Raw genomic sequence first — 11,221 nt, forward strand, 5'->3', positions numbered from 1 at the left:
TTGTAAGAAAAATGAAAGAATGAGGGGGTATTTATAGTTGAAAATAGGAAAAAAGTATAATTATAAAAAGTTTGGGGTTAAAACAAAGTTGGGGAGTTAAATGACTATTTTATAAATAGCCAACGACTATTTTTGACAGACAAATGACTTTTTTTTTAAATAAGTTTTTTTTTAAAAAGTTGACTGTTGGGACCGTTTGGCCCGCGAAGGTACCGGTCTGGTCTCTGGCGGGCCCAAAGCACAAGACCGACTCACAAGACTGGCCCAGACCTACTAAAATTGATCCTAACTATCCTGACCCATTTGGCCTATGGCCCCGGGCCTGCACCAGCCCACTTGCGAGCCTTATATTAACATTTGAATCCTCTAGTTAGATGTGCTATAGGTGTTCAGTATACTACTTGCGTACAAGAGTTGTTCCCAACATTAACATAGTATTTACCTTATAAAGGAAAAAAATAATGCTTTTATTTCATGTTTGAATTTAAGCGAAAAAAGTAGAGGGATTAGAGCTGATCAGATCAGCTTCTTTTTTATTCGATTCTGCTAACTTATGGAAGAGGGATTAATTTATAGCACTAAACCCCGCCGGATTGGCATTTTTGAAGAAGAAAGGGGTTCTTAAGCCCGAAGGGCAATCACTCCGATCAAACCAAGATTTCATCATCAAATCTTTAAGAACTCAAAAACTACCAACCTTATGATTTTTCAAGATCGGTCTACAAGAGGTAATCCCACAATCCAAGCCTTGATAGTTGTGTATAAATACATTTGTAGGATGATGATGTTGGTGTAGAAAATGTAATTAATCATATCGTTGAGCAAACCCTAGAAACTAGTGTTCTTGCGGTGAAATAAATAGTTGGAGATTACAATGAATAGTAACTCTTGGATGAAATATGGGTTACTATTATTCCCAATAGTCTCGTTAGCTTGAGTTGAAGTTGTAATATGTAGAGAACATTATTCAAGTTAGAGTTAGTTTGAAAAGGTGAAGGGCTTAGAGTTAAGTTCTTCTTGCTTCAGTTCGAGTTGACTTGAAGGGATGCAACAGTCGAGTGATTGTTGGGGCAAGGCTTAGAGTTAGTCTTAGATAACATAGTTATAATTTGGATGCTCTTTGTTATAGTGGAATTGAGTTGAATATTGTAGTTTTTACACCTAATTCACCCTCGTCTTGTGTCGTATAGGTGCATAAGATAACACATGGAAATCATCAAATGTACTTTTGACTATTACTGGATAAATCTTTACTAGAGCAGGGCCTGTCCCTGCTTGTTTCAGTAGGTGGAGACCATTGCCATATTTAAGTTGCAACTTGCAATTTAATTAAGTTCTAGGAAACTACACAAAAAAATTAACAATTGTTTAAAAAGACAACCCATATTGTCTGTTATGTACTTTGTAGTTTGTACTACTATTTGTCATATTTTATTTTATCATGTGGAGTAATCAACTTGATTGAAAACTGCTATCTAGCTAAGTTCTAGGATGCTATGTCAGTAAAATTAACAATAATTTGGAAACAAATGGTTCCAAAAAAAAATTCATTTTTAAATTTGAAAATAATTTTGTTTAAAGTTAAATTTTATCATTAAGGGATAATCATAAATTCCAAAAGACTTATTTTTTCTCACATAAATTGAATCGAAAGGGAGAGAGTAGTAGTATTTAATAAATGACGACTTCAATTGATATACTTAGTAGTAGTTGTCAAACTAGTCAATCATTTTGAGGACCAACTTTCAGCAAATTTCTTCAATTGCAAATGTTGTATAGATCTCTGAAGAATCTTTGCAGAAGTAACAAGAGAAATGGCTGCTTATGCTGCAGTAACTTCTCTGATGGGAACTATACACCTAATTTCGCAATCCAACTTAGACCTACAGGACGGTCATAAAGATCACTTAAAATTACTCTACGAGAAGGTTAGCTCTCTGCTAGAGTTTCTTGATACTAATTCTGATGACGAACCAATGAAGGATTTGCAAGAAAAGGTAAAAGATCTTGCACATGAAGTAGAAGACAAAGTTGAATCACACATTCAAAGAGAGGCCCAGAAGAAGTTTCTTAAGATGTTGCAACGAGTATTTCACCTTCCAACAAAGGCACATGAAAGGCTTCTTAAGAATTTGCAACGAGATATAGAAGCCATTGATTCTATCAAGGAAGAGCTCTTCAAGCAGAGGGAGAATAATAATATGCAAGCGGGAAATAGTTCACTTGGTGGTTCTAATTCACTAGGATCTCATGTTTCTACCCTTGAGAACAACATGGTGGGGTACAATGATGAACAAGCGAGCATGTTGCGTCAACTTACTGGAGATTCACGTCAACTGGAAGTCATTTCCATTGTTGGTATGGGAGGTATAGGCAAGTCAACTTTTGCTAAAAGAGTGTTTTCTGATCCCTCAGTTGTGGGTTTCTTTGATGTTCGTGGATGGATTACTATGTCCAAGGACTACAGTATAAGAAAGATGCTTCTATCCCTCCTTCAAGATGCCGGGGTGGATCTTGATAAGGTAAGCGATGAAGAACAAGCAGACCACTTGGAGGAAAGCGATGAAGAAACAGTAGATCACTTGCAGAAAATCAATAATGCACTTGCAGATCGCTTGCAAAAAAGTTTAAAAGGTAGGAGATATTTGATTGTTGTAGATGACATATGGAGCACGGATGCCTGGGATGAGATTAAACTATGGTTTCCAGAATACAATAATAGAAGTCGGATATTATTGACTACTCGAGACATGAAGGTTGCTCAATATGCTAGCTTTCCTGAGGATCCTTTTCCGATGCGTTTCCTGGATCCAGAGGAAAGTTGGAATTTGTTTTGCCAAAAGGCATTTGACAAAAAAACTTGCCCGATTGAACTTAAGAATGTTGCAAACGAAGTTGTAGAAAACTGCAAAGGATTACCACTAATGATTTCTGTAATTGCAGGGACTCTCTCTAGCAAGAGGACACTGGACGAGTGGAGGAAAGTAGCTAATAGTGTGAGCTCCTTAGTAAACCTTGACGATTATCAACGTTGCTCAGGAGTGCTCGCTTTGAGCTACAATCATCTTCCTTCACATTTGAAAGCCTGCTTTCTGTATTTTGGAGTTTTCCCGAAAGCTACTGACATTTCGGTGAAGAAGTTGATTAGATTATGGGTTGCGGAAGGACTCTTAGAGCTAAAGCGGCTTGAGGGATTGGAAAAAGTGGCTGCTTATCTTTTACATGATCTTATTGATAAAAGTCTAATCATTGTTAGCAGGCGAAGTTTTGATGGCAAAATCAAGACTTGTAGGATTCATGATCTTCTTCATGATCTATGCTGGAGAGAAGCTGAAAGTGATAGTATTTTGTACGTTGTAAATGACGTACCTTATGGAGGACCAAGAAGGTATTTTCCTCAAGGTCGTAGGTGGGTGTCACTTCATTTAGCGGGAGGTTATTATCCTACACTTTTCAGTGCTCTTAGTTATAGCAAAACGCGTTCTGTTCATTTTTATGCTGATCCCGTTTATAATTTACAACTGGAGCATTTCAAACTTCTTAGAGTATTGGACTTGGAGGCCACGGAATTCCAATATGGTTTCCCTAGGGAAATATTACGCCTAGTTTGTTTAAGGTATTTGGTTATGAAGATCGATGAGATCTCTGAACATATTCCAATTTCCAATCTTCAGAATTTACAGACTCTCGTTATATTTACTACATCACGGAAGGGGTTTATAAATTTACGTGACGGAATTTGGGACATGTCTCAATTAAGGCATCTCAATTGTTCAAGGATCTTTTTGTACCCTCCTCCGAATGTATCTCCTAATGAAGTTGAGTACCCAAGTTTGGAGAATTTGCAAAGTGTTTGTGGGTTGAGTTCTTCTTGTTGCACGAAAGAAATATTTAAAGGGATTAAGAAAGTGAAAAAAATGGGGATTTCTTGCGATAGTTATTCCGAGTCCGAATGGCTAGCTAATCTTAAATATTTACTTGAGCTTGAGGCACTAAGTATTGCATCGTCATCCTACTATGGTAATGTTTATTCAGATTTCAGGCTTCCATGTCCAGGTTCTTTCCCACCAAATCTCAAGAAGTTGACACTTTGTTGTACTCGGCTATCATGGGAGGACATGACGATCATTAGCAAGTTGCCCAAACTCGAGGTGCTCCAATTGAAGGAAGATGATTTTGCACGTAGTTTGTCTGTAGGAGAAAGGGTCTGGGAAGTAACAGAGATGGGATTTCCCGAATTGAAATTCTTGCTCCTTGAGAAGTTGATTCTTGATTATTGGAGAGCCACTGATGATTATTTCCCATGCCTTGAGCATGTAATTATCAAAAATTGCTCTCTCTTAAAAGAGATTCCTCAAGGATTCGCAGATAGTATGACACTGAAACTAATTATGTTACAGGGATGTTCTCCTTCCGTTGTGACATCTGCTGAGTGGATCCAGAGAGAGCAATTAGAGAGTTCAGGAACCGACATGCTTAGAGTTTATGCCGTTGATACAAGGGGTAAGTAAAATAATCTACTATGAAATTTCAACATCCATTATATGTTTGGCTAATCTATGAACTGTGTTAAACCATTAGATGAGAATTTTCAAGTGGAGGGTCATACTCTGAGTATAATAAGATATGCAACTCACAAAGTTCATAAGGTCTATTACATCTCAGAATTGGTATTGAACTCGTTCGTTTATATTTTCATTTTGGAAAGCATGAATCATTGGCCAAATAGAAAAGGACGCAACCCGGAAGTGCAGACTAAGAAATGGCTAGTAAAGTTCAAGATCTACTTATGTAAGAGAAGCAATGTGTGGGAAGTAATTCTTTAAGGACAAATACTTTTGTCAAAACATTTGTACTGTTAATGTGAAACAAATATTATTCTTCACCTTTAATAAAGTAGAAATGAGATAATTCATTTTTGTTATATTAACTTTCAAGGGCTTTTCACAATTGTAACTTAGTGTTTGAGTGTACTTCTTCAGTCAAATAGTGTGTAGTTGAGGTCTGAATTGGCAAATAAGGAGAACAAAAAAGAAATTGGCTCCTTGCATCTGTCATAAGCAGCGGATGTGTTTTAAACAATGGCTGTGTGTGTGAAGTTAGATATGTTAAATTAAATTTGTGAAATATGTGTTGTATTGAATTTCCTATTCTAATGATCGATTACTCTATCACTTTACACTTAACTGAAGATTCACTTGTAATGGCAATTGTACACAGATTCAGATCAAGATTATTGAGAAGCAACACAGGACGATACAGACAAGATTTGGAGACAGATTCCAATGAAGAAAGGGGAAGACGAGATTGTTGCTTTTGTGCATAGTTGTAGGAATTCTACTCTCTGATGTTGAAACTGAAGTAAGGTTGAGGATGCATGTCCAAATTAGACCTTTTCTTGAACTGTAAATTCTTCCGGTTGGTAATAAAAATTTAACTACCAAAAAAACGCGTTGCAAATAAATGTTATGAGCTGCTATGGAATTTGCAGATGGTACCAAACTGCAGCTCAATGAGTTACATAAATTTTATCTAACTTTTTCCGATTTTTGCCAACAAATCTAACGAGAGCAAAAGATGACAACTTGTGTAACTTTGCTTGTTACATGCTTGGTTTTTCTTTTGTTATCGCAACGTTTCTTGTTTCTAGTGATAGACGTGGTGGTGATTTTATTCTCAAAGTTTCTCAATTAAATAAACGTTAATCTGAGTGCGATGACAGTATACCGAAAGCATGGCTTTTCTTTTTCTTTTTTTAAATGAGAAAGGTAAATATTTACCATCTGGCTAGATAAAATTCATCCACTGTTTATCAGAGGCCTCAAGTTCAAGGGGCGGAAATGAAGCAACTCCTAGTAAGGAGCACTTCCCCATTTAATGGATCCTAAACGGCGCGAATCCGAACTACTCAGGCGAGTGAGATTCAAATACCGTATGTTTAAACAAAAAAATAAAATTTAAATACATATCTAGACAAGCAAACTTTGAATATAAAATCCCATAGCATTATTATTACAGCAACTCTATGTATTCTGTTTATTTTTCTATTGATAAGTTTTGAGAATAAAATCATCACTACTTTCAGTAGAAACAAGAACTCGGAGAAAAAACAAGCATAACACGAGTTACAAAAGCATTGCCAGCTCTTGCTCGCCCTCGTTGAATTTGTAGGGGGGGAGATAACAGTTATGTAACTCAAGGAGTTTGATACTATCTGCAAATTCCTTAGCAATCCCTTTAAGAAAAACAAACACATTTCCTCATAAGTATACCTCACGACCAATTTGCTCATCTTCCTCTATTTCTTGACATCTTGTTTTGAAATCTTCTAAATATCTTCCTCTGCTGTCTCCTCATAACCTACCTCTGAGTCTGACTCTGTACAATGACCAATATAAGTGAAGCAGCTTCAGTAAGTATATTGAAAAGAGTGAGAGATAGAGTTATGCTTGCTTTGAGCCGAGCGGTTATCGGAAACAACCTAAGGAGTAAGGCTACGTACTCACTATCGTCCCTAGACCCCTCTTGTGGGATTACATTGGGTATGTAGCTGTTGTTGTTGTTGAGAGATAGAGTTAAAAACTCAATGTAACGCCTATTCACATTCCATAAAAGATTTAACTAGATCATCGTTGTTCAAAAACATTCCTTCACATACCAATGATGCAAGGGACCAATTTTTTCTCTTCCCAACACTTCATATGCCACTCTTCAAAAGGTTTGTTGTTTCTGACAGGTTTTCTACAACATATCTCAAACATCTGAAAGCCGTCATGTTTATGATATACAACTACACTTTCTTATTACGCTAGAACAATTTATTTAAAGTTACGAACAAAAGGTCAGTATCACAGTTAACAGGAGAATACTCATCAGTGTTGAAAGTTCAGTGCAGACTATTTTACTTACCTTTTGTATCGAAGACACAAACTTTAAGGATGTTGTTTCCAATTTCCTCCTCTTGCTTTTTTTGGATTTTCTCAGCTAAAGTCACAAGGGAAGGAGAGCATCGACGTAACTCTATTTGCTGCAGTGTTGTACTATCTGCAAATCCTTGAGGAATCTCTTTTAAGTACGTGCAATTTCTGATAATTATGCGCTCAAGGCATGGAAAATAATCATCATCAGCTACCCAATAACCAAGATCCAACTCCTCAAGGAGCAAGAATTTCAATTTAGGAAATCCCTCCTTTGTTACTTCCCAAACTGTATTTCCTGCAAAGGCGTCTTCTTTCAATTGGAGCACCTCGAGTTCAGGCAACTCGCTAATGATTGTCATGTCCTCCCATGATAGCCAAGTGCGGCGAAGTGTCAACTTCTTGAGATTTGGTGGGAAAGAATCCAGATGTGGAAGCCTAAGAAACAAACCATCTGGTTGACGGCTGTATGATACAATACTTAGCGCCTCAAGCTCATGTAAATATATTAGATTATCTAGGCATCTAGGCTCACTATGAAATTCGTTTTCAGAGCCAGAAATGCCCAAATTCTTCACCTTTTTAATCGCTTCAAATATTTCTTCCGTGCAACAACGAGGACTCAACCCGGAAACACTTTGCAAGTTTTCCAAAACGCGGTAGCTAACTTCATTAGCCGATACCATTGGAGGAGAATACAGATACATCATTGTAGAATAGAGATGCCTCAGTTGAGACATTTCCCAAATTCCAATTGGTAAATCTATGGTCCCGCTGAGTTCTGGAACATATTGAGGGAAAATAAAAGTTTGTAGATTCAAAAGATTGGAAATTGTCATATCTTTTGGGATACTAGAAACCATCACTGCCAAGTACCTCAAAGAAACTAGGTGTAATATTTCACTAGGGAATAAACCAAATCTCATTGTCTCCAAATCCAATACTCTTAGAAGTTTGAAATGGACTAGTCCTAAATCATGACGCTGCACTATTTCGTTGGAAGAATGATGAAGAGAACGTGTTTTTCTATGTGTAAGATCATCAAAAAGAATGGTAGGATTTGAGTGATCATCAAAAAGAATGGGAGGAAACTGACCATAATCTGGATGAACTGACACCCAGCGACGACCTTGAGGGATTTCTGAAACCATTCTATGTTCTTGAGAAAGCATGGAATTTGCAACATACAAAATTTTCTCTTCTTCTGCTTCTCTCAAGCAGAAATCATGGAGAAGATCATGAATCCTAAATGTCTTGATTTTTCCATCCAAACTTCGCTTGCTAACAACAACTAGACTTTTATCAATGAACTCCTGTAAAAGATTTGCAGCCACTTTTTCCAATACCTCAACCCCCTTTAGCTCTAAGAGCCCTTCCGCGACCCATAATCTAATCAACTTCTTCACAGGAATCTCCCTAGCTTTTGGGAAAACTCCAAAATACAGAAAGCAAGCTTTCACATTTGATGGAAGATGATTATAGCTTAAAGCGAGCACTCCTGAGCAACGTTGATAATCATCAAGGTCTGCAAAAGAGCTCACACTTTCAGCTACTTCCTCCCACTCGTTCAGTGTCTTCTTGCTAAAGAGAGTCCCTGCAACCACAGAAATCATTAGTGGAAATCCTTCGCAATTTCTTACCACTTCCTTCGCTACATCCTCAAACTCAAGCGGGCAAACTTTTTGGGCAAACGCCTTTTGGCAAAAAAGGTTCCAACTTTCCTTTGGCTCTAGGAAACGCATTGGAAAAGGATCCTTAGGAGAGCTAGCATATCTAGCAACTTTCATGTCACGAGTAGTCAACAATATTCGACTTGTATTACTGTTTTCTGGAAACCATTGTCTAATATCATCCCAGGCTTCTATGCTCCATATGTCATCCACAACAATCAAATACCTCCTACTATTTAACCTTTTTTTCAAAAGACCTGCTAGATCTCCATCGCTTACGTTATCAAGATTCTCTTTCACCGCAGTGGCATCTTGAAGGAGGGATAGAAGCATCTTTCTTACACTGTAGTCCCTGGACACAGTAATCCATCCACGAACATCAAAGAATTCCAGAATTGAGGGATCAGAAAACATCTTTTTGGCAAAAGTTGACTTGCCTATACCTCCCATTCCAGCAATGGAGATGACTTCCAGTTGAGATGAGTGTCCTGTAAGCTTACCACGCATGCTCTCTTGTTCATCTTTGTACCCCACCATGTCAGTCTCAAGGTTTATGCTCAAAATTTGAGCTACTTCCCTCCACTCATCCACTGTCCTCTTGCTAGAGAGAATACCTGCAACCAGAGAAATCGCAAGTGGTAATCCTTTGCAATGTTCTGCAATTTCCTTTGCAACATTCTCAAATTCAGTTGGACAATCTTTATTGCCAAACACCTTTTGGCAAAACAAACTCAATCTTTCCTTCGGATTCAGGAGACGCATTTGAAACAGATCCTTAGGAGAGCTAGCATATTGAGCAACCTTCATGTCTCGAGTAGTCAACAATATCCGACTTCTATTATTGTTTTCTGGAAAACATAATCTAACATCATCCCAGGCTTCCCTACTCCATATATCATCCACAACAATCAAATACCTCTTGGCCATTAAATGTTTTCGCAAGCGCTCAGCTAGTTCTCCATCACTTCTCTTATCGAGCTCTTTTGTCATCCCAATAGCATCTCGAAGAAGGTATAGAAGCATGTTTCTTATACTGTAGTCCTTGGACACAGTAATCCATCCACGAACATCATAGAAGCTAGCAATTGATGGATCCGAATACATCTTTCTGGCAAAAGTTGACTTACCTATGCCGCTCATCCCAACAATAGAGATGACTTCCAGTTCAGATGAGCCTCTCGTAAGTTGATCCCGCATTCGCTCTTCTTCAATAGAGATAACATCGTTCTCAAGGGCTGAAACATGCGATAGTGGTGAGCTAGAACCACCAACTGAATGATTTCCAGCTTGCAAATTGTTATTCTTCCTCTGCTTGATGAGCTCTTCCTTCACAGAATCGATGTCTTCTATAACTTGTTGCAAGTTCTCAAGAAGCCTCTCATTCGCCTCTATTTGAACGTCTTCATCCTCCTCCATAACCAGTCGTAGTTGTGATTCAACTTCGTCTTCTGCTTCATGTGTTAGATCTATAACCTTTTTTCGCAAATCCTTCATTGGTTTGTCATCAGAATTAGTGTCAAGAAGCTCTTGCAGAGAGCCAACCTTGTCGTAGAGTAATTTCAAGTGTTCTCTGTGACCCTCCTGAAGGTCTGAGGTGGATTGTGAAATCAGTTGTATTGTTCCCATCAGAGAAGTTACTGCAGCATAAACTGTAGCCATCTCTCTCTGCAAAAAAAACTTCAGCGATTCCTTTGCAACTTGCTAAGAAAATTGCAACCGTCTAAAACTGGTTTTGGTTTTAGTAACTTGTTGCAACATGCAACTTGAAATTTTCTTTGTTTCTCCCGTTATTATAATAAGTTGTTATTGCAACTTGTTTCTATCTTTTCCTTTCCTTTTTTAATTTCTTTTTATTTGATCAGGTCCCACATAGATTATATCACTGTCAATATAGAGGGTCATTTTTAAACAATTGTTAATTTTAGTGAAGTACCCTAGAGCTTAAATAAATTGCAAGTTGCTATTTAAATATACTAATTAAACTGACATATATATATATATATATATATATATATATATATATATATATATATATATATATATATATATATATGTGTGTGTGTGTGTGTGTGTTTTATTTTTAAAGAGGTCTCAACAACAAGAATATTTTACTTGTACCAATTAGTTAGCATTAATTAAGAGGCATATGAGAACTAGATAGACACTTTAATTACGATTCATGAGTTAGTGAGCGGACATAAGAATTGTGAAATTTTGGAAAAAAAATGAAAAATTTTTTCAATTGAAAATGATATTTAAAAATTAGAGTTGTATTTGGATATGATTACAATTTGGAGTTGTTTTTGAACTTTTGTGAGTGATTTGAAGTGAAAATTTTGAAAAAAGCCTTTTGGAGTTTTTAAAATTTCAAAATTCAACTTCTAAGTAAAATTTAAAATTTTCATGGTCAAATACTGATTTCGGAGAAAAAGTGATTTTCTTTTTTATGGCCAAGAAGGCCTTTAGATTGCAATGATATTTTTCAAGTTTAGTTAAGCTGGAGAATCAACTAGCCTGTTCTTATTAACTTTGCTTGCCCTGACACAGCCACTCAAGCTTCAGCAGATTGAATGCTTTATATAAACAAGGGAAAAGGCTCAAAATTGCCCCCGTGAGATCCGAAATGGCTTATTT

At 37.1% G+C, this 11,221-nt stretch overlaps 2 protein-coding genes across 5 annotated transcripts; one reads left to right on the forward strand and one right to left on the reverse strand.

Moving 5' to 3' along the window:
- The first annotated feature begins 393 nt into the window (after positions 1–393).
- LOC107780319 (putative late blight resistance protein homolog R1B-8) lies at positions 394–5,449 on the forward strand. Of its 4 annotated transcripts, none has more exons than XM_016600846.2 (4): positions 394–728; positions 1,834–4,316; positions 4,401–4,503; positions 5,221–5,449. In XM_016600846.2, the coding sequence occupies exons 1-4, from the start codon at positions 701–703 to the stop codon at positions 5,238–5,240; spliced, it is 2,634 nt and encodes an 877-aa protein (XP_016456332.1). In that variant the 5' UTR covers positions 394–700; the 3' UTR covers positions 5,241–5,449. The 4 variants fall into 4 exon arrangements, with proteins under 4 accessions (XP_016456332.1, XP_075086708.1, XP_016456331.1 ...); XM_075230607.1 differs by having other exon boundaries at positions 1,834–2,634; positions 2,944–4,503; XM_016600845.2 differs by having other exon boundaries at positions 1,780–4,503.
- A 452-nt stretch (positions 5,450–5,901) lies between these two features.
- Positions 5,902–10,333, reverse strand: LOC107780321 (putative late blight resistance protein homolog R1A-3). The gene is made up of 2 exons (XM_075230606.1): positions 6,910–10,333; positions 5,902–6,378 (listed from the first exon to the last, which is right to left on the reverse strand). Exons 1-2 carry the CDS (start codon positions 10,244–10,246, stop codon positions 6,329–6,331), a joined length of 3,387 nt encoding a protein of 1,128 aa, XP_075086707.1. The 5' UTR covers positions 10,247–10,333; the 3' UTR covers positions 5,902–6,328.
- Positions 10,334–11,221: the final 888 nt, after the last annotated feature.

The sequence above is a fragment of the Nicotiana tabacum genome, chromosome 15, assembly GCF_000715075.1.
Source record: "Nicotiana tabacum cultivar K326 chromosome 15, ASM71507v2, whole genome shotgun sequence".
In the NCBI taxonomy this organism is placed as follows: Eukaryota; Viridiplantae; Streptophyta; class Magnoliopsida; order Solanales; family Solanaceae; genus Nicotiana; species Nicotiana tabacum.

Coding starts and splice junctions, on each gene's coding strand:
- LOC107780321 (XM_075230606.1), bottom strand. CDS start 10,246: ATGGCTACAGTTTATGCTGCAGTAACTTCTCTGATGGGAACAATACAA. Junction 6,379..6,909: donor TTGTGTCTTCGATACAAAAG/GTAAGTAAAATA, acceptor GTCATTGTACAG/AGTCAGACTCAGAGGTAGGT.
- LOC107780319 (XM_016600843.2), top strand. CDS start 701: ATGATTTTTCAAGATCGGTCTACAAGAG. Junction 729..1,833: donor TCAAGATCGGTCTACAAGAG/GTAATCCCACAA, acceptor CTTATGCTGCAG/TAACTTCTCTGATGGGAACT. Junction 4,504..5,220: donor TTATGCCGTTGATACAAGGG/GTAAGTAAAATA, acceptor AATTGTACACAG/ATTCAGATCAAGATTATTGA.